The sequence below is a fragment of the Psammomys obesus genome, unplaced genomic scaffold (genome assembly GCF_907164565.1).
Source record: "Psammomys obesus unplaced genomic scaffold, mPsaObe1.curated_primary_1811, whole genome shotgun sequence".
Taxonomy (NCBI): Eukaryota; Metazoa; Chordata; class Mammalia; order Rodentia; family Muridae; genus Psammomys; species Psammomys obesus.
The window spans coordinates 8,257,569-8,279,981 of NW_026595981.1; the positions used below are offsets into that span (position 1 = coordinate 8,257,569).

At 40.9% G+C, this 22,413-nt stretch overlaps 2 protein-coding genes across 2 annotated transcripts in view; one reads left to right on the forward strand and one right to left on the reverse strand.

The window, feature by feature from the left end:
- Positions 1 to 13,586, reverse strand: part of Cct6b (chaperonin containing TCP1 subunit 6B) — a 44,333-nt gene extending 30,747 nt beyond the window's left edge. The window contains exons 1-5 of the mRNA XM_055619835.1: positions 13,450 to 13,586; positions 11,617 to 11,680; positions 9,971 to 10,105; positions 3,279 to 3,452; positions 1,884 to 1,987 (exon numbers count right to left, since the gene is read on the reverse strand). Coding sequence (XP_055475810.1) covers positions 1,884 to 1,987; positions 3,279 to 3,452; positions 9,971 to 10,105; positions 11,617 to 11,680; positions 13,450 to 13,586 — 614 coding nt within the window. The remainder of the gene's footprint in view (positions 1 to 1,883; positions 1,988 to 3,278; positions 3,453 to 9,970; positions 10,106 to 11,616; positions 11,681 to 13,449) is intronic.
- A 140-nt stretch (positions 13,587 to 13,726) lies between these two features.
- Positions 13,727 to 16,284, forward strand: Znf830 (zinc finger protein 830). The gene has a single exon (XM_055619837.1). The coding sequence runs from the start codon at positions 13,738 to 13,740 to the stop codon at positions 14,848 to 14,850; it is 1,113 nt and encodes a 370-aa protein (XP_055475812.1). The 5' UTR covers positions 13,727 to 13,737; the 3' UTR covers positions 14,851 to 16,284.
- Positions 16,285 to 22,413: the final 6,129 nt, after the last annotated feature.

The following is a 22,413-nucleotide window of genomic DNA, read 5'->3' on the forward strand; positions in this document are numbered from 1 at the left end:
GTTAAGAGCACTGGATGCTCTCCCAGAGGTCCTGAGTTCAATTCCCAGCAACCGCATGGCAGTCATAGAATGAGATCTGGCGCCCTCTTCTGGTGTGCAGACATACATGTAGGCAGAACATTGTATACATAATAAATAAATATAAAAAATTTTTTAAAAAGAAATACTGATTTTTCAAATAAGTATGTAGAAAACCTAACTGATCCTAAGAGAATGATGTAAGTTACAAATGGAATATGTAGATGTTTGCATCCTAATAAAAATAAACTTCACTGAAAATTTCAAACATTAAAACTGAAATATTAAATATATTTATATGTTAGTATTATTATTAATTACTACTGATACTATTTATATTTATTTCTAGATAATTGTTTTTTAAGTTGCCTTGGTTTGGGTTTCTATTGCTGTGAAGCAACACCATGACCGTGACAACTCTTATAATGAAAAACATATAATTGGGGCTGGCTTACAGTTTCAGAGATTTAGCCATTATCTTTCTGGTAAGAAGCATGGCAGCACGCAGGCAGACATGGTGCTGGAAAAGGAGCTGAGAGTTCTACATCTTTTATTTATTTTTATTTCATGTGCACTGGTATTTTGCCTGCATGTATGTCTGTGTAAGTGTGTCAGACCACCTGAAATTGGAGTTAGAGAATGTTGTGAGCTGCCAATTAACTGGGAAATAGAGCTGGAAATTGAACCTGGGTCCTCTGGTAGAGAAGCCAGTGCTCTTAATTGCTGAGCCATCTCTTCAGCTCAAGTTCTACATCTTGATCCACAGGCAGCAGAAGGAGAATAACACACACTGGCCAGACTTGAGCTCATAAGACCTCAAAGCCTTCCCCCACCTAGACACATGTCCTCCAGAAAGGCCACACCTACTCCAACAAGGTCTGACCAATACTGCCATTACCTATGGGCCAAGCATTCAAACATATGAGTCTCTGGGGGTCATTCCTATTCAAACCACAACAAAAATGAAACGTTATTTCAAGATTTGCCTCAAAATAACCTAGATTAGTCTGAGCACTAACCTAGGACTAGGGAGGCAGGAGAATCTCAAGTCCAAGTCTAGGCTATATAGTGAGGCCTCGTCTCAAACATGATGAAAAGGAGGATCTGGAGGAAGGAAGGAAGTAGCTGAAACTAGATTGAAAACGATAAAGATGAAAGTAAGAGAGATATCTGCTCTGTATTTACATATATTTTGAGTTGACTATTCTAAGGAACTCAATCCATTGTCATCATGGCTCCTTTCAGCACCTTCTCTTGAAGTCCTTACTGCTTTATCCTCTCACCTGTGCTGCAGGCACACTGGAACACTCCAAGCCTTTTTGTACTCCAAAAAAACCTTTTCAATTGTTATTTTCTGGTGTATGTGTGTGTGTGTGTGTGTGTGTGTGTGTGTGTTGGACATGGCTAGCTAGCTCTCATTTCTTTAGAGGCCTCTTAGTTTTGTAGTTCAGTTTCTTATCAGGACAGTATTTTCTGAACACTATAAAATCTCACACACAAATTATGTTTCATTCTCTAGTTTGATTAGAAATGTAACCATCTTGAGGAGAGTGTGTTCTGCTTACTCCTCATTGCAACACCTAAAAGGAACAGGCTCATTGTAGCTAATATGTGAAATGAATACATTGCCATTGAGTAAAACTAATAAAAGCCAAATATTTCGGGACTTACGTATTGCCAAGTGTGGTTGGTGAGATGGCTCAGCAAATAATAAACCTAACAACCTGAGTTCGAGCCCTAGAATTCACAAAGAGCTGAGGGAGACTTTCTTCAAGTCATCATTACACACACACACACACACACACACACACACACACACACACACACACAGGAATTTTTTAAATTGTAAATTTTATGCAATTTACTGTGTATCTGTTTCTGACTTATGCTTCATCTCCACGATTTCCACCATGAAGAGATCAATAGGGAAACCTGGTCTTCTAATAGCCAAGACAGAATCCACCACAGCCTGAAAAAGAAGCATAGGATAGGCACATTACCTGGACTACAAGAACTCCCAGCCCAAGTGACCTATCACCAGATTAAACAGGGAAAGGGCTTCAAGCTTCAAAGTCAAAGGCATGGTCACCAAATGCCACACCTGGCACATTTGTGTTTCCTAAAGTAAATTAATAATGTAGCATCCTATGTCACATGGCAGTGTCTTGTGAATTTGATTATTATGAATGGCTTGTTCCTGGTTTCCAGTTTCAGAAACAACAGAGCTGAGGAACAACGTAGTTGAGTGATAACCACTGGAAACAAGTCTTCCAGAACTACCCAGGCAGTTCTATCTCTTTTTTATACATAGCTTACCTCCACAAGTAAGTTAATAAACATTACTTCCTGAACATGAATCAGTCTTGCCTCATTAAAGCAGCAATCCTAACAAGGCACACTACCAAAATGGCCTGCTCATGTGTTATCTGATATAATCAAATATGGAGCTCTAGGTTTAGCAGAATACACGGTCCAGGGCTTCCACAAGAGATAAGCCACAGGAAGCTAAGTCCCTCCCAAATTTCAAGTCGTGTTATTGTTAATGTGACACCTTGGGAAAATTAAAAATACTATTGTGCTTTATTGAATTTTCTTCCTTCCTTCCTTCCTTCCTTCCTTCCTTCCTTCCTTCCTTCCTTCCTTCCTTCCTTTCTTTCCTTCATTTTTCTTTTGCAAAAGTAAAGAGCTTTATTCGGCTTAAGCTCCATCTCTCTACCATCACCAACAAAGTGGATCAGAGAGGACAGCCAGTCAATTGAATTTTAAATGCTTGCCTTCTTGGTTGGGTTTTTTTTTCTTGTTTGTTTTTGTTTTGTTTTGTTTTGTTTTGTTTTGGTGTTGGTGGGTTTTAAATTATTTATTTTATGTATTCGTTTATTTTATGTATTCATTTCTTTTATGTATTCGTTTATTTTATGTATTCATTTCTTTTATGTATTCATTTCTTTTATGTATTCATTTCTTTTATGTATGGGCGTTTTAGCTTCATGTGCATCTGTGCACTATGTGCGTGTCTGCTGTCCATAGAGGTGAGAAGAGGGCAACTGGATCCACTGAAAGTGGAGTTAGACATGGCTGTGAGCCGCCATGTGGGAATTGGACCCAGGTCATCTGAGAGAGCAGCCAGTGCTCTTAAACGCCGAGCCATCTGCCCCAGCCCACCCTCTTGTTTTACATTTCTGAAAAGTTATGCGCAATATTTGATTGTCTTATAAAAACACACCTGGCTATCCTTGCTAGACAACAGTTTGATCACATACCTCTGTTAGCACGTCGGCCAGCTCAGGATGAACTTTCGTCCGCAGGGATGTTCTAGCCACATCTAAGAGGATTTCTCTTTTCATCTCCTTTTCTACTTTAATTTTATTTAAAACTTCAAGCGCTTTCGTCTTTGCAGCATCAAATCCCTCAGCTATGACTCTAGGGTGCAGGCCCTGATGTAACAACAAAAATATACAAATTATATAGCAAACTATGCAGAGTAAAAGTTAGCCATGCTCTCCTAATAATAAGCATGTTAAAAAAAATAATGTGACCCAGCTGGGTGCAGAGGTATACAACTGTAATCTCAGCACTCTGGGAGGCAGAGACAAGCAAATCTCTGTTAAGTTCTAGACCAGCCTGGTCGAGAGAGTGAATCCAGGACAGCCAAGGCTACACAAAGAAGCCCTGTCTCAAAACAATAATAATAATAATAATAATAATAATAACAACAACAACAACAACAACAATAATGTGACCCACTGTCATTCCGTGTCCAGTTGGGAACCTGGGCTTTATCAGGTACTCTCCTGGGAAGTTTGGCAGAAAAGGGTGAAGGGCTGAGTCACAGGTGCTCAGGGCTCCAAAACCTCAGCCAGATAGCAACAAGGGAAAGTCAGTGGCTGCTTTCTGGGCAGCTGGTAACAGAGGCTCACTCAGAGCTCTGAAACGAAGAGAGGCAGGGGCAGGAGCCTGGTTTTGTCTGCCCAGACAAAATGGCTGTTTCAAGAACAGCCAGTTGCTTGCTCCTGCACACAGGAACTACAGTGGACAAAGCAGCTCTAGAAAGATGGCAGCAGCCATCTGCCCTGTCATGCCAGTGAATGGTGGAAGCTCACGGAGGCCAGCAGCATTTGGCTGACTGAGAGTGAACAGAAGCCATGCCCTGGGGATCCAGAAATTAATTCTTCAGGGAAAAATGCAAGCCCATCCTTCCCCAGAGTAAATGACTGAGTCTCAGTTGGTCCTGGTGAAATAGATGATGCTGGCCCCTTGGTTTCATGTGAAACAGAGACTTATAAACCTTGGGCAGTAGGAGGGGTTTTGAGGGTGAAATGTGTTTGATTCACTGGGCTAGGGGGTCCCAGGAATACTTGATTTACATACATTAACACAGTCCTATCATAAGAGGATGAACACAATTCTTAATTATCCTATGGGGGGTGGGGGGAAGAACTCCAGATATGTTAAAGGTCGTTGGTTGAAAGTCAAGTCACCAAGTAATCTCATTAGCATAGTGTCTGTGTTTCCAGGAATCCCTAGGTACTTGCTAAATGGGTTTCTTATCAGGAAAGGGTTGGGCTTGTTAATTTCCCCGAGAGCTATGTGATGCTCCTTAGAAGATCTGTGGTTCCCCAGACCAGGCTGAGAAGGAACCCAGCTGAGAAAGGGAGTCTGTCATCTTATACTGAGCTCAGAAGCTCTCTGGAAATGCCAGACTTAGACCTTAACAGCAGGGTCCCACAACCCACAATGATGGAACTAACATAAATGTGTTGTTCATAAATGATTTCTCAGGCTTCCTATCTGAAGCATTCTTTTTAAATGTATGTGAGTGTTCTGCCTGTATGTATGTATATGCATACATTTGCATCCTGGTACCCACAGATGTCAGAAGAGAGAGTTGGACTCCCTGAAATTGGAGTCACAGATGGTTTTGTTACCACAGGGTGCTGGAAACCAAACCCGGGTCCTCTGCAAGAGCAACAAGTGTTCTTAGCCACTGAGCCATTGCTTCAGCCCCTGAATCAACTATAAACCTACAGAAAAGTTGCAAGTACAAAAAAAAAAAAAAAAAAAAAAAACCTATAAATTAATTCATTATTAATTTGGAGATAGGGTTTTGCTGCATGCATAGTTTAGGCTGGCTTCAAATTCACGGTTTTCCAGACTCAGCTTCCCCAATGCTCAGATACAATGCATGGCACAATAATCAAAGTCTTTTTTCAAAAGTTACAACTACATCTAGGCACAATACATTTCTTTCAATGCAGAGGGCAAGGGCATCATAGACTTTAAGTACGTCACAGTAATGTGTCAGATAGTCATCTCATGCCCACAAACAGAATACATTCAGAACACCATAGAACTTCTGTTGTTGTCTTGCCAAAAATTAATAACCTGAGTCTAATAATGAGGAAACAGGCAATACCAAGTAAGGGGCTTTCTACAGAATAACTGGTCTGTGCAACTTAAAAGTAGCAATGTCAGTCAGGCATAATGGCATCAATGTTTAGTTCCAGAACACAGGAGGTAGAGGCAGGCAATCTCTGTGAATTCAAACCAGTCTGGTCTACATAGTGAGTTCTGGGACAGCTAGCACTTTATAGAAAGACCCTGTATCAAAAAGAAAGAAGAAAAGGAAAGAAGGAAGGAAGGAAGGAAGGATGGAAGGAAGGAAGGAAGGAAGGAAGGAAGGAAGGAAGGAAGGAAGGAAGGAAGGAAGGAAGGAAGAGAGAGAGAGAAAAAGGAAAAAGTAGCAATGTCAGGACTGGAGAGATGGCTCAGCAGTTAAGAGCACTCGTAGCTCTTGCAGACAATCTGGGTTCAGTTCCCAGAATCCATGTGGTGGCTCACAATCATCCATACCTCCAATTCCAGGGGATCTAATGTCCTCATCTGAATTCCAAGGGCACCAGGCACACACATGGATGACATACATATATACAGGCAAAACATGCACATACATAAAATAAAAATAAATAAATCTAAAATAGTTGTTAGGGTTGTTCTAATGCTGGCTCTCAAGATCTGGTTCTACCCATCCTTGTTTTGTAAACCTGCCTAAGACATATCTGATTGGTTGATTAAATGGCCTATACCTGGGAAGGGAAGAATGGGATAGGCATGGCTAAGGTTCCTGGGCTTCAGGTTCAAGAGAGAATCACAGGAAGAGAGGAAAAAGGAAAACACCACGATGGGTTAGCATGGAGAAGAAACCATGTGGGCTAGGAGAAAGGACTCCAATAATGGCGTGGAAAGACCAGATGAAGAATAAAAGCAAGTACCATGGGATTATGGATGAAAGGTAGACCACATGGGGGCTGGGAGATAGATGGTGAGAATACTGAGACAGTGTAGGCAAAATATTTGCCTGGCCCAAGGTAAATAAGGCAATTATAAATTTAACAGGTGTGTGTGTGTGTGTGTGTGTGTGTGTGTGTGTTATCTGTGATAGCGGGTTAAATAATACTGCTGTGATAATCTTAGGGCTAATAATAAATTACATTATATAGCCCAACAGCCATTTTTTAAAATTTACTATAACAAATAGTTTTTAAGTAGCAATATCAGGCCAGCATGATGGCTTGGAGGGTAAAGATGCTTGCCACCAAGATAGACAACCCAAGTTTGCTCCAAGTACCCACACAGTGAAGGAAAGAACTGACTCTGCTTAAAGAAGACTAAAGGGACATGACAACTAAATACAATGCATGAAGAGTTTACGTTTTCTGTAAAAGACACACATGATAAGTGGTGAAATTTGAAAGAACTCTGAAGACTAGATTATCCTATACTCTGTGAACTGTTGATGTTAAGATTAACTTCATATATATATGTAGTAACTATATATGAGAATTCAGTGATTCTATAAAAAAAAAATTCTACACTAAGATCTGGGAATACATGGCTGTATACTAGCACTTAGGAAGCTGAAGCAAGAAAGTGGTGAGTTAGAGGTCAGCCTATCTACACAGCAAGTTTGAAACCAGACTGAACTACATAGTGAAACCAGGTCTAAAAACAAAAGTAAATAAAATGAAGGAAGGAACAAAGGAAGGAAAAAGGTCACATTGAAATAATCAGGAGGAAATGTCCTCTCACCCATTCAGAAAACATTTAGATACTTTATCTTAATTATATGTCTCAAAGGCAACATAGCAGAGGTGCACTTAGAAACCTGGAGATGGGGCTGGAGAGATGGCACAGAGGTTAAGAGCACTGGCTGTTCTTCCAGAGGACCTGAGCTCAATTCCCAGCACCCACATGGTGGCTTTCAACCATCTGTAATGTAATCTGATTCCCTCTTCTGCTGTGCATGAAAACAGTGTCCATATATATAAAATAAATAAAGTAAAAAAAAAAAAAAGTGTGTGTCACCACTGCCTAGCAAAAGTCTTTGTTTGAGGGAGGGGGCTTTGTTTTTTTTTTGTTTGTTTGTTTTGTTTTGTTTTAAAAGAGAGAGAGAAACCTGGAGACTCTTCACAATATTCTCACAACTTTTTTGTGTTCTAAAATTCTGATCAAAATAAATTTTTGAGACACCGTCTCATTATGAGCCCAAGCTGTCCTCAAACTTGCAATCTCTCCACCTCAGACTCCTGAGCCCTAGAATTACAGACATGTACCACCATGCCTGGTTCACAAAATTAAAGGTTTTCAAATACTGTTCAGACAGAAGATGCAGTGCAAGGGTACATCAATTCCCTACGATGAAGTACTAGGTCTTTGAAATAGTCTTAAAATGAAATAGTAGCATTATTATTCTCTTTTTGGTACATTTATCTGTACTGTCTATATTTTAGGTATGTGTGGATGGTGATGAATGTACATTTGACAGAATGAGTGTGAAGGTCAGAGGGTAACTTTGGAACCTTAGGTATTGGTCCTTGCCTTACCTACGTTGCTTTAGGGAGGGTCTCTTTTATGACTATATGTCCTGGGCTTGCTGGCCCACAAGCTTCAGGGCATTCTCCTGTCTCTGCTCCATCTCCCTGTAGGGGTACTAGGGTTACAGGTTTCTGCTGCTATTCCCAGCTCGGCAAGGGTCTGAGGATTCAAACTCAGGTCCTGACACTTGAACAGCAAACACTTTATGCACTAAGCCATCTCTCCACAGTATTGTTTATTTTGCAAAATAATACACAGACATTGTGAAAGCTGGCACAAACCACTGTTCACTCAGATCACTTCTTTACATTACTCCTGTAATACTTAAATGGTGAGCACTCGTGCTTGGCAGAATTCTAAGGGCTCTATGTGAATTATTTAATTTGAGCCTCTCAACACCAGTATAAAGTGAGCAGTATTACTTCCCTACACAGATAATATAATTTGTCTCACATCAGCAAGCTAGTTCAGAAAAGGAGTGAAGACTTAAACCCATAAGACCCAACATTCTAATCTAACCTGTGCTATTACCATTTGCAAAAATTTCCTCAATCTAGGTCCTCATAATCACTCATCTGGACTACTAAGAGAGGCTCTGACTGTAAATTCATTAAAATTATCTGCAAATATTTAAAATGCCAATCTGGTCACATCAGTGATTAATATGCTGTTGTTCAGTCTGTTCTCTGCAGCGATGAAGTGCACGCTCTTGACCCGCTAGTGCTCCTCACCCTTTGAGATTGTCTTCCACTTCCTTCCACAACCTCTGCACTATTAGCACATCCCTTTCAACTCCAGTAATACCAAGTGCTGTAGTTCTATACCAATGCTAAGGTGGGGCTTTGGCCTGGAACGCCACGCACCTCACATTTCATCCCAAAGACTTTGTGTTCAGGCTCCTCACCTGGATGCTGCCTGTCCTCTGCAGCTATCAGAGCATCTCCATGCTTCCTGGGTGTTTTCACCACATCCTGTCCTTCATTTTATCAATGTTCAGATATGCGCTTTGTATCTGCCAACATCTCACCATTGCCAGTCTCCTTTTTCCCTCACCCAACCCTAATTTTTGGGAGGTGTCCATCTTTTACCTGTTCAGGGGAACCTTAAGCCTAGCTTAAGCAATGGGGTCTAGATTGATTAGCCTAATCAATTCCCCTGACAATGGTTATTAGTTTAAGAAGAGAATGTGACTAAGGTTGGCCTGAGGAAGGATTCATATGCTAGAACTGGACGAATGTCTTTGTCTTGCCCTTTCCTGCTGAGCCTTACCAAGGAGAACCAGTAACATGATATCCTCTGACAGTCCCACCTTCAAGACCCATCTCAGGATGAAGCCATACTGTGAGTACAAGAGCTAAGAGATCAAAAGGACCTGGAACCTCATTGCTGATTGAACTTTTAAATTTACAGCCACAGACTTGACTGTTCTTTTATATAAGATGATTTCTGTAAGTTAGGAGAGCTTTAGTCGCACTGTTGAAGCCCAAATCATCCTAAATAAGATAAGTTACAGATACTGAACAAATAATTCTTGGAACAGAAAGAAGCCAGAATCTCCACTTTGATCAGGTTATGCTTTGCTGAGACAGTCTCTGAGTAAGAGGGAAGACTCAAATAATTATAGGGGAAAAAAAACATTTGTAGTGTTGGGAAAAGAATACACTTGAACAAAGGCACAGATATAGAAATGTGAATGATGATTTCATAGGTTAATGAAGAGAGGAATTCAGCTAAGTAGTTTATAGGAAAAAAGGGGACTAGAAAAAGACATCCACAAAGTAAAACCCTTTCCCTAGTTATTTTTAAAGAAAGAAAATTTTATTTCAACTTTTATTAGTTACATTTTCTTTTGTAAGCATGATTCATGGGTACTCGGGAGGGTTTTTTTTTAACTTTTCTATATATCGTTAAATATTTTATATTTTTTAAGTATATATTTGTAATAATAGCCATTACTTTGGCAAAAAAAAATAAGTTTCCATTTATAACTGTCTAATTAAACTAATTAAAATTAGTTCTTTTTTCTAAAATTAAACTTTAAAAAATGTACTTGCTTTGAAGTAGTGTGAAACTTTAATACCTCAGAAATGTAAAGATCAGCTTGCTTTAGCAACTCTCCAATAATCAGGACGTTGGAGGTAGTGCCGTCTCCTGTGACATGGTCCTGGGCCGCTGCCACTTTTGCTATGATGGAAGCTGTTGGGTGTTGAATTTGCTAGAAAAGGAAAACACCAGATTTAAAGAGAGAGACTGTGTTAAAGAAGGCCACTAAACCCAAGATAACCCAAGGGTCAATAGTAAAATTAAAAAACAAACTTCATGTTGCACATTTACAAGCTTATCTTATCAATATTTAGTAAATGTCAAATCTAAAGTTTTAAGGTTGAGAATTAATGAGGTTTGAACATCTTATGAAAATCTTTGCTTCAAAATGCAATGACATTTCCAAGAAGAAATTAAGCCCTTCAGTCTCAAAGATGAATATATTTATGTAAACTGAAAAGGACTTTTTTCTTTTTCCATGATTACAAAGACTATAATGAAGTGCTCTGAAAAGATGTTATTAATTTATAAGTATCTCTAAGCTATTAAGACTACAAACATTTGAAAATAGCCAAAAATCATTTTTGTTCAAGTTTAATCCAACAACCATATCTCAAGATTGCAGTATTTAGCTGACAGCTTTAAAAATACAAATTGTGGGCAGGTTGTGTTGGAGCATACCTTTGCTCAAAAAACAAAAACAAGAAAAAAATTGTTGGGTTAGAGAGATAGCTTAGCCATTAAGAGTCTGCTCTGAAGCTGGCGCAGTGGCACATGCCTGTAATCCCAGCACTCTGGAAGGCAGAGGCAGGTAGATATCTGTGAGTTTGAGGCCAGCCTGGTCTACAAAATGAGTCCTAGACCCTCATACAGATAAAAACAATAAATCTTTTAAAATACAAATTGTAAGGTTGAAGATATAGCTTAGTGGGAAAGAGCAGTTGCTTAGAATATGAGGGCCCAACGCACAAACCCTAGCATTACAAAATAATAATAATAATAATAATAATAATAATAATAATAATAATAACAACTTTTTTTTCAAGACAAGGTTTCTCTTTGTAGCCCTGTCTGTCCTGGAACATGATCTATACACAGGTGGGCTTCAAACTTCTGCCTGCCTCTGCCTCCCAAGTGCTGGGATTAAAGGCATGCACCACCAAGCCCAGCTAAAATAATTTTTTTTTCATTTTATGTGCATTAGTGATTTGCCTGCATGTATGCTATGTGAGGGTGTTGGATCCGTGGAACTGGAGGTACAGAACGTTGTGAGCTGCCATGTAGGTTCTGGGAACTGAACCTGGGTCTTCTGGAAGAAGCCATCGCTCTTAATCACTGAGCCATCTTTCTAGCCTGCCCCTACCCCAGATTAAATAAATAAATTTGCATACAATATACAGAGTGTACCTTACTGCCCCCCACCTCCCAACCAAGAGTCTTGCACATGCTAGGAAAATGCTCTACCACTGAGCTGTGTTCCCAGCCCATGGGCCATGTTTTTAATTAAGGCTTGTAAGGATTATCAAAGCCAACAGCAGCTGAGCATTGTATCCAATGCCTGAATCCAACACTTAGGAGGCAGAGGCTTGGGGGTGGGGGTGAGGGCTGTGAGTTTGTGGCCAGCTAGGACTGCACAGGCAGATCCTATCTCAGAAAAGAAAATGAAGAAGAGTGTTAGCTCACCATCTCATGAAGTAGTACATTGCCATCTTTGGTAAGTTTGATGTCACCTGCCCCAGAAACAAGCCTGTTAAATGAACAATGGTACTTATTAACTCCACAAACCAAGAATCAAATAACATTCTCGTTCTTGCCATCCACAGTCCTAAACACAGGCAACTGGGCTCGGAAACTTTACATTAAACTAGGGAGTAATACCGTGGTAATGACTGCTGCTTGCATATCACAGAATTATTTCTCCCAGATGACCTTAGAGTGATCTCATTCCAAATGGGGCATTTATGGGTTTAAAGATCAGCTGATGGGTTATACACATTGCCTAATGAAAAGTATAAAACAAAGTACAAATTTGCAAATTTCCTATAGGTTTTTATGTTGGTGAATATCATAATTCACTCAATAAATTTAGTTGCCTCATCCCTTGCATTTATTAAATCACCAAGCTCTGTCAATTCCACAGTTTAAACACCTTTAGACCACTTCTCTCCAATTTTATTATTATCTTTCCTATACTGCTTAGACAGCATCTTGTTTCCAAATTTGAATCAACTATCCATGTTATATTTTTCTAAAACGCAGTGTGACTCAGTTTCCTGATCAACAGTCCCTTCAATGATTTTATGTTCTTCCCCATCTTTAGAATAAAAATCAAAGTAAGTTAGCAGTAACATACTTGGTCTTTCCCAAACTCTCCTGATCCATCAACCATCATTCCCACAGTAGGTCTTTCAGTTCCCTTGATGAAGTATAATGTTAGTTTCTCATGGATTTACGGCACCAGGAAGGCTTGATTCCTTCTACCAACTGCTCAAATCATTCTACAACTCTGATCAAACATCTGTTATTTGAGAGGCTTTTCCTTCAGTAATTGGACCCTTTCCCCTGTAAAATCGTTTGGATCTATATAGCATCTATATATAATTGGCAAATCTGTCACTACCATATCACTTTAAGGGCTGGTGAAACGGCTTAGCAGTTAAAAGCACTTATTGCTTTTGTAGAGGACCTAAGCTTGGTTTCCAGTACCAGTATCAGACGGCCTACAACTGCCTAAAACTCAAGTCCTGGGGATGTGACACCCTCTGACATCTGGGGTCATCTGCATACACCTGATGTGTATAAACTCAGACAGATGTACACAAATAAACATAAAACAAATCAATCTTTTTAGAAAAGAACAGAAACTACTTCATCTGTTTTTTTTTCAGCATCTAGTGTTAAGTGAACTCCTTTACTATTAATGTTAATTTGCTTATTTCTCTGAGAGTTCACTTTCCTAAGAGACCTTTTGATTTCCCCACTCCCTCTTTTCTTTCTCTGTAAAAATAAGCAATGGTGCTAAATAGACGTATATCCAAATGGATGAATAAATATGAAGAACTGTAGGTATAGAGAGTTACAAGAACTTGACCGAGTACTAACAGATTGAAGATAACGGAACTTGAAGGTCAACCTATACCTGCCTGGCTCCAAAGCCAGCACAACACACGTCAAAACAATACTGTCTACAGCGGGGCTGCATCCCAACGTCGGCTGAGCGCCGGCACAATGCTAAGTTCGTCTCCAGCAGGAGAGAGGAGGGAGTACCAGAAGCGTTTTCAAGACTTAAGTTTCCAGTGAACCACAGTATGAACAGGCTGCCTAGTGAAAAAGAGAGGGTGTCACAGCTTCTACTGATAGGGTCTTTTCTCCGCAAAGGGGCCAAAGATACGGGAAAAGGAATGAGAGGGAGGAAAATCGGGCATCTAAGTGCGTCAGCGTTGCTTCAGGTCTTCACTGAACCTCAGCAGCCTCAGAGGACGCCGCGACACCCCGCACACCCTAGCGGCATCTCACATTTTCAGCGTGCCCTTAGGGCCCAAGCTGGGCCGCAGCACATCCTGCAGCCCTCGGGCCGCGCATATGTTCACAGCCAAGGCTGCCTGGCTCCGTGTCACCTCGGCCCCAGGGTTGGCAATTTTGATCGCAGCCATGGTTCAACGGTCCAGCCCCTAACTTGACCACCCCGAACCCTGGCGCCACGCCCACACTCCCGAGCTTCGGCCAATCGGCACCATAACAGGAAATGACGCCTCACGCCTCGCCGTGACGGAAGCCAGAGCCGCCTGAGTCCTCGGCGCAAACATGGCGTCTTCCGCTTCTGCTCGGACTCCGGCCGGGAAGCGGGTGGTGAATCAGGAGGAGCTGAGGCGGTTGATGAAGGAGAAGCAGCGCCTGAGCACCAACCGGAAGAGAATAGAATCCCCGTTCGCCAAGTACAACCGTCTGGGGCAGTTGAGTTGCGCTCTTTGTAACACTCCGGTCAAGAGCGAGCTCCTGTGGCAGACCCATGTTCTGGGAAAGCAGCACCGGGAGAGAGTAGCGGAGCTGAAAGGCGCCAAGGGAACAACTCAGGGCCCGTCCGCCAGCACAGCGCTTCAGCCCACCAAGAGGAGAGCGACGGATGTGGAGAGCCAAGACGCCAAAAGAGGCAAGGTCTCCGTGGGGCCTCAGGTACAGCCCTCCACCTCGGTGTCGTCCGCCAACTTTGAGAAATCGGGAAAGGAAGCTGCTAGGGCGACCCCCAGTAAACCTTCCGGACTCGGTTTACTCCCTGATTATGAAGATGAGGAAGAGGAGGAGGAAGAAGAGGGAGGTGGAGAAGAAAGAAGGGACAGCAGCGAACATCTTTCAGATGCACAGGGCAGAGAATATTCGCTTACCTCTCCGAGGGAGACGACAAGCAATGTGCTGCCAAACGATCCCTTTGATACAAATCTTCCCAAGGCCCCCTTAGTTCCTCATTCAGGGTCAATTGAGAAGGCAGAAATACAAGAAAAGGTGGTAGAAAGGAGAGAGAACACTGCCGAGGCCTTACCAGAAGGGTTCTTCGACGACCCTGAGGTCGATGCAAAGGTCCGGAAGGTTGATGCCCCAAAAGATCAGATGGACAAAGAGTGGGACGAGTTTCAAAAGGCTATGAGGCAAGTCAACACTATCTCCGAAGCTATAGTTGCCGAAGAGGATGAGGAGGGACGCTTGGACCGGCAGATTGGAGAGATTGATGAGCAGATAGAGTGCTACCGTCGGGTGGAAAAGCTGCGGAATCGCCAGGATGAAATAAAAAACAAACTTAAAGAGGTTCTGACCATAAAAGAATTGCAGAAAAAAGAAGAGGAGAATGTGGACAGTGACGACGAGGGAGAATTACAGGATTTGTTGTCTCAGGACTGGAGGGTAAAAGGGGCTTTGCTGTAAGGTGTTGAGGACCTGAGCTTTCCATTGGTCCCCACTGCCCTGTAAACAGTGCTTTGTCCAAGTACTTTCAACCTTGGGTACCCTGAGTTGTTGGGATAATTTAACCTGTGAGCAGTAATACTTAGAGAAGGTACTGCGGTGCTATTTATTGTAAAATGTTTGAGGTAAAACTGTTTTTGACCTTTTTGAAATTATAACCACAAATTGCCAGCTTTTTACGTTTACAGGCTTAATGTTGATTTTCAGTTGTAAAATCTAAGTTGTAAATACTATAACTAAGTTGAGTCTATATTTACATATGTCACTCTGTTTTGAAACTTATAAATATATATATATTTTCGAGCCTTAAACTCCAATAGTTGGGGCTTTGGGAAGGTTGTTTTTGGAAGGCTTCTCATAAACACATATTCTTCATAAAGCAGTGAGAGAGTATTCTGTTTTCAAAAAACATACTTCATGAGACCACTGAGAAAAACATGCCACAAATGTCCAACCCTCTTAAGCCAACATTTCTTTGACAAGACCGGTGATTGTCATACTGTGAAAAATTTGGATTGTTGATGGAATGTCAAATCACCTATGCAACTGAGCCTGAGCCTTAACCTTAGATTCCATGAATCAAAATGGGATCCAGATGACAATATTTTTGAATGTTTCCAGGTTAGCCTAATATGAGTCCAAGTTGGAGTTCTGTCCTAAGTCCAGAACCTATTGATATCTTTTTCCAGGGTTTGTTTTCCTCTAATATGTTCTATAAATTTTGCTGTGTTCCCTGCTCTCACTCAAAACGTGGTAGGCACAGTATTCAGGGCCATGGGAATGCTAGGCAAGTATTCTGCCACCACTGAGCTGGTTTTCAAATGAAAGAAATACTGCCTTTCATCTCTACGTCATTGAGTCTGAAATTTGATTTTTTTTTTTCTTGTGGTAAATTAAGCATCTGTTTACAGTTTTTTCAATGGCAGGAGGTTACTTAAGTTGCTAGGAAGGCAATGACATTTGCCTTATAATAGCTGTTGGTAGTTTAAAGTACTCCTCACTTTGGAGGATGAACTGTTCAAAAAGGAAAATAAACAGCAGTGTTTTATATACAGTGAGTTCAAATTTAATAATAATAATAGCTAAAACATACTGTTCTAAGTGTAGGCCAGACAGGATTCTAAGTGTTTTACATGTATTAACCCATTCTAGTCCAGATTTTATAGGGGAAAGCACCAAGAAAAAGTGTGAAAAGCCTTGAAAACTGAATATGGTGACTCGCACCTGACATCCCAGCCTTTGGAAAGCCGAGGGCAAGGGATGGAGTTCAGAAGCACCTGGAATACATAGTGAGATCTTCTCTAAAATAAAGGCGGGGGGGAAGCCTTTAATTTTAAAGAATTGTTTGTATAGATAGTGTGGAAATAAATGAAGGATTTTTTGTTTTGTTTTTAAGCCAAAGAATTCTGTGACAATTAATTACTCTAGTTGTAGTGTTACTCTGATTGTAGTATATGGTATGGAAGGAGTGCAGGACAGGGAACTGGGAAATTATGTAGAAACTACTTCAGAAGTAAAGTGACTAAGACCGATTAGTTATGGACCAAGGGGTTGGAGAGTAACAATTCCTCAGGAAGAGCTAACATTTTAGTGACTAGAAGGAAAAAAATGTAGAAGGGACAAGGATAGGATGTCAAAGGGTTTTCTTTTAGGTGTGGGTACCACGAAGACATTTTCTGACTTGTTGTGTGCCACACATGATTGATAATCTTGCTGCCTGTGACAGCAAAGAATCAGTTGGAATTCTTTGCCAACTGATTAGTGACAATCACTAAGAGCTCAGGTGCCTCAGATGTATGACCCCCACACTGAGAATTTTCAGTCATTTCAGCATGCAAGAAAGTGTAAAGGTGGATTGAAAGGTGAGTAATGATGTGCAGGAACACCTTTATTAGAACTACAAAGCTGGGCATTGTGGGTCATATCTCTAATCCTAGCACTAGGGAAAGCTGAGGCAGGAGAATTGCTGTTATTTTGAGGCCATGCATTTGATAATAAGGCCCTATCTCAAAAAACTAAAGTGCAAAAAATAAAATACAAACTGTATTTTAAATTTAGTAGCCATTTTAAAAAGAAACAGGTGAAGTTTCAATGTTTTTATTTACTCTGCTATATCAGTGATATTTAAATATTACTGAATGCTTTTGCATACATTTTTTAAATCTAAGTGTATCTAACAGCATGTAAATTTTCAGTGTTCAGTATCCATTGGTGATTAATGGCTTCCCTAAAGGACAGCACAGATCTAAAAGTTACATAAGTGAAAAAAGAAAACATGCTGAGAAAGTAGTGAGCAAGAAGTTCATTCTTGGCAGCAGTGGAGGTTAGGTGTGGTAAGGTAGCTTATCATTGAACATCATGATGTAAAGAAGATTTGCTTTTATTTGTGTGTGTGTGCGTGTGCGCACACGCACGTGCGCACGTCTAAAGAAACCGGAAAAACAGCTGTGGGCCACCCAGCATGGGTGCTGGGAACCAAACTTGGGTCCTTTAGAAGAGCAGCAAGTACTCCTAACCCAACCATCCAGCCCCCTCAGTTAACATTTTATTCTTGAACATTTGATTTTTCTACAGATGTAAGGAATGTCAAGCATGTTGATGCTCATGAACTACCACTGGCTTTTCAAAGGGCCAAGAACATCAAAATCTGATCTCGGTGGTCCTTGTTTAGGGCAGTAGGAAAAGACCCCTGATCATGGCCAGTGCCCAGTGAGTTCTTGTTGAAGTTGAGATCAAATTGCAAAGATCATTACATCCTCTAAGCCAAGTTAGGTCTGATGTTCAGCTGTGCTGTTCCCTGAGAGAATTGGTCCCCAAAATTTCTTCTAGTCACTTCTCTTTTTTAGAAAGGTCCCTAACTCAGCCACTGTCACAATACAGAATTATTGCAAAGAATAAAAAGGTACCTTCTCTATTTAAAACAGTCTGCTCTTCCTAACTTGTAAGGAAAAGAAGCTAATACAACTGGCCTTCAAGTATACATTTGTCCAGTGCCTTACAATTATGAAATGTTTTCATAATTTTTTCACTTACGATGGAAGTATTAGCTTTTCTGATACTTGCAGGGGAAAAATACAAAATTTAGACCTAAAACTGTTAATAGTAAACACCAGATTAATGTGGAGTAATAAAGCAAAGCAGCTGGCAATACAAAGCCTAGTTCAAGCCTGTTCCATTTTACTTTGCAGTACTAGGGATTTGAACCCAGGACCTTAGGCATGCTAGGCAAGAGGTCTATCACTGCTGTATTCTCAGCCTGCTCCACCTTTAAGGGGTTAATGGTCTTAGCCAAGTCACCTGTCTAAACTTCATTTTGCTCAAATATCAAATGAAAGTATGTAATCCTCACAGGGATGCAGTAAGACTCCATGAGCCGTTCTAAATATAGAATAGAAAATCTTAATGAAAACAAAATTTTCTGTCAGAGAAGCACCAGTCTGTGATGCTGGTAATAGGTTTAGGCTTTAACAGGAACAAAAGTCATGATTCTCTGAATTTTGTTTTTCTTGTAGATTTTACTGTACCTTGTGTTCTCTACTTAAATTGCCACCATCAGCTGATCTCATCCATTCACGTGGGTTTAAATATCACCTTTGTCCTGCAGGCTCCAAGCTTATACCAGCCTTGGCCTTTCTCTTCTAGGACTTCAACCTACAGCCAGGGTAGAGCTAAGATTACTATTCCAGAGATCTACAGCCAAAGCCTGATCACCTCTCCCACAATACCAAGTCGGTAAGGGCTGTATGAGCCAGTAAATGACACAGCTGTTTTAAGTTTGTGAAAATTAAGTTTCCATTTGTAGGCTGACGTCCTTAACTAATGAAATGGTGTTTTCTGCCTCTTCTAGCTTCTCTTCCTACCCCCCAGCACTGTGTCAGAATGTTTAATAGGTGTTCTAAATTTAATGAATCTCAAATAGCTTTCATTCTAAAACTGTTCTCCTTCACCTCTGTTAAGTGGAGCTACCAACCTATTCCCTGGGAGTGATCCATACCCTTTCCTCACCCTGCAAGTCAAGGTCATTTGTTAGGTCCTGTTCTACCTCTAAAGTATACTCAGAATCTCTACTTCTGTCTGCCTTTGGTTCTAGCCACTAATGTCTGTCAGTCCCTGTTGCCTCTCATGCCTGCCCAACAAAATATGGTAATCCTTTTACAATGTTCAATTGTCACTCAAAGACCCTCATTATGTTTCCATGACACTGAGATATAAAAGGCTAAGCCCTTAATAAGCCTCCTTTTCCTTGAGGGGTAGCTAAATATTCCTTACAAACTCACTCAAATGAGCCCCACTGAGGACAGAAGGGGACAGGAAAACACTTTACACTGAAAACAGTAATGTAGCCAGACATGGTGGTGTACACCTCTAATCTCAACACTCTTGGGAGGCAGAGGCAGGGAAACTGTGAGTTCGAAGCCAGCCTGGTTTACAGAATCCAGGATAGCCAAATCTGTCTCAAAAAGAAAAGGGAAATAACAAAACAAAAAACAGGAATGTACTGTCAGTGCAGTATATTCAATGTGTTTGTGAATGAGGGCATGAGTGACTGCACAAAGGGTGAGAAAAGGGAAGATTTAAATTTTGAGCTAGCTTTGGGGAAGGAGAGAGAAGTGGACCAAGATAGATATGCAAAGTGTACAGACTTCTCAGGAAATAGTAGCTTTGGGTACCTAGAAAGAGGTGTGAGAGGCAGAGCAGGATGTCTGCTGGGGTTAGATTGTAAGCAACCTTTGATGTCACCCTGAGTTTAGACTTCTCTTCAAAACCAGAATTCCAGTGTAGTAAAGACAGGGCTGAAACACAATTATTATCCTCAATTGTGAGAAGACATACTGAAAAAAAGGAGTCCTTATGATGAAGCTGACCTCAAGCTTGGGGGCAGGATTTTAATTTTTACTTTTTAATAAAAATTTTATTTAGTATCAAATTTTAATTTCATTAATATTAATTTTCATTTAATAATATAAGAATTTTAATTATGAAATAAAAGCATATAGAAAAGTGTACACATAAAGAAAAGCACAAAGCCAAACATAGTGTTATACATCTATGATGCCAGAATTTGGGAGGTAGAGAGAAATAGGGAGACTAGGTGTTCAAGGCCAACCTTGGCTATATAATGAGTTCCAGGCAAAAAGCCTAAGCTACAGAAAAGCCTGTCTCAAAATAAAAGGGGGGAGGGGGGGAGAAAGAAAAGAAAAGCACAAACACTTGCTAAAACCCAGTTTGTGAAATAGGCAGTTCTAATTTGCTTTATGGTGCTGGGCCTCAAACCCAGTGCTTCACACCAGGCTAGGCAGATACTGCCACTGACTTATAAATCTAGTCCCAGTCTCTGCTGGACTGGAGCCTCCTAAAATATCTAGTGGGAACTCTGGAAGAGAGGTCCAGGGAGCTAGAGAGATAGCTCCGTAGTCAAGGGCACTTGCTGTGCTTCCAGAGGACCAGGGTTCAATTTCCAGCACCCTTACGGCAGTTCACACCTGTCTGTAACTCCAGTTGTAGGGCTTCTGACATTCTCACACAGATCTTAATGCAGGCAAAATACCACTGAACGTAAAGATAAGAGAGTTCCAGAACATGCTTTCCTAGAGGACACCTTGGCAGCATTTGCAGCATCAGCCATCAATGTTAGGCTATGGACAAAGGGCTATCCAACTTGACCCAAACAGACCCATCCCTAAGGCAGTGGTTTCCTAACTATTTCCAGTAGCCCAGCCTGGCCTTGGAGATTGCTGGTCATTGGATCTTCACTGGGGATGTGGGAACAGCACTGTAAAGAACTTGAGACAGTTCTGCAGTAGCAAAAACAAAAATAAAACACAGGGAGTAACACTATAGAGAAACCTGTCAAACTAAGACTTGAGAAATAATGATGAGCCTGCCTGATCATCACAAAAATGAAATCAATATATACTTGCCCATGCTGCTCAACATTGTTCAGCATATGAGGAGTACGGGATAATACAGTAAGCATTCACCGAGTATTCCTTTTCTGTCAGCTACCATGTATGGCTTCATAGGAAATTCAAAGACAGATGTCAGCAGAATTGTGAGGGGAGGGACCATGTTTAACAGTCCATCTAGGACCCAGCCAGTGCCTTATACGGAGCTGACCATAGAACCTGTTCAGAAAGTTAACTAAAAAGTAGCCCTTCAAGAAGACTACAGTTGGCCAGGCACATGCCAACTGTGGCATATGCCTTTAATCACAGCACTCAGGAGGCAAAGGGCTATATATTAAGACTCTGTTTAAATTAAACTTAGGATCACAGTCTCAATCCTACCTCTTCACTTGGCTGTGTGACACCTACCTATATCCCTCTTGAAGATTACACAGTCTATGTCAATGTACTCTCTAAGGACCCTCCCATATATGTTTATCACCAAGACCAAATGGGGAATCTCCAGGCAGGACAAAGAGAGCACAAGAGGCTGCAGAACTAAAGCCTCCAACAAGATCTTGGGTAGTGGAGATACTGGACTCCTCAAAAGGTGAGAAAGGGGAAGGGCTCTTCAAGGATAAGGAAAGTGGGACCTACAACAAGAATGGCGGAAAGTATCTAGCTTTAGTCTCTTCTAGCTACCAGACTGAAGCTGGAAAATATCACCAATTCACCAACACTACCTCTAAACTAGCACTGAGCCCAGTGGAAGACATGGAATCAAAGTTTTCTTCCTGCAATGATTAATCTTCATTGTCAGCCTGGTTTGATTTAGAATCCGTAGGAGACATACACTGGTTGTGTCTCAGTGTTCTATTGCTGTGAAGAGACACCATGACCACAGGAACCTTTATAAAGGAAATAATTTAATTGGGGCTGGCTTACAGTTTCAGAGGTTTAGTCTGTTCTCATCATGATGGGAAGTATGCTAACATTCAGGCAGACAGTAGTGGGGAAGTGGCTGAGAGTTCTACATCCAGATCCACAGGCAGCAGGAAGAGAAAGAAACTGGTGTTGAAATGGAATATGGGCTTTTCAAACTCAAAACCCAACCCCACTGACACACTTCTTCCCACAAGGCTCATACCTCAAATCCTTTCAAATAGTGCCAGTCCCTAGTGATATTCAAATCTATGAGTCTATGAGGATCATCCTTACTAAACTGCCAAAGGATTTTCTTATTTTTTAATTTTAATTCTTATTATTTTGTGTGTGCATGCCACATATGTTAGTGCAGGTACATGCATGCTACAGCATGTGTAGAGGTCAGAGGTCAGCCTGTGGGAGTCCATTCTTTCCTTCTGCTATGAGTTCTGGTGATTCAACTCAGGTTATCAGGCTTATATAGTAAAAAAAAAAAATTGTTTTTTTTTTTTACCCACTGAGCCATCTTACTGTTTCTCTGGGTATGTCTGAGGGCATTTCCAGAGAGGTTTAATTGAGGAGGAAAGGCTCATTCTGAATGTGGACGGGAGAAGAGAAGAAGAGCAGAAGGAGGGAAAGGAAGAGGAAGAAAGAAGAAAGAGAGAGAAAAAGAAAGAAAGAAAGAAAGAAAGAAAGAAAGAAAGAAAGAAAGAAA

Excerpts from the sequence above, each read along its gene's own strand:
- Znf830 (XM_055619837.1), top strand. The coding sequence starts at position 13,738 with ATGGCGTCTTCCGCTTCTGCTCGGACTCCGGCCGGGAAGCGGGTGGTG.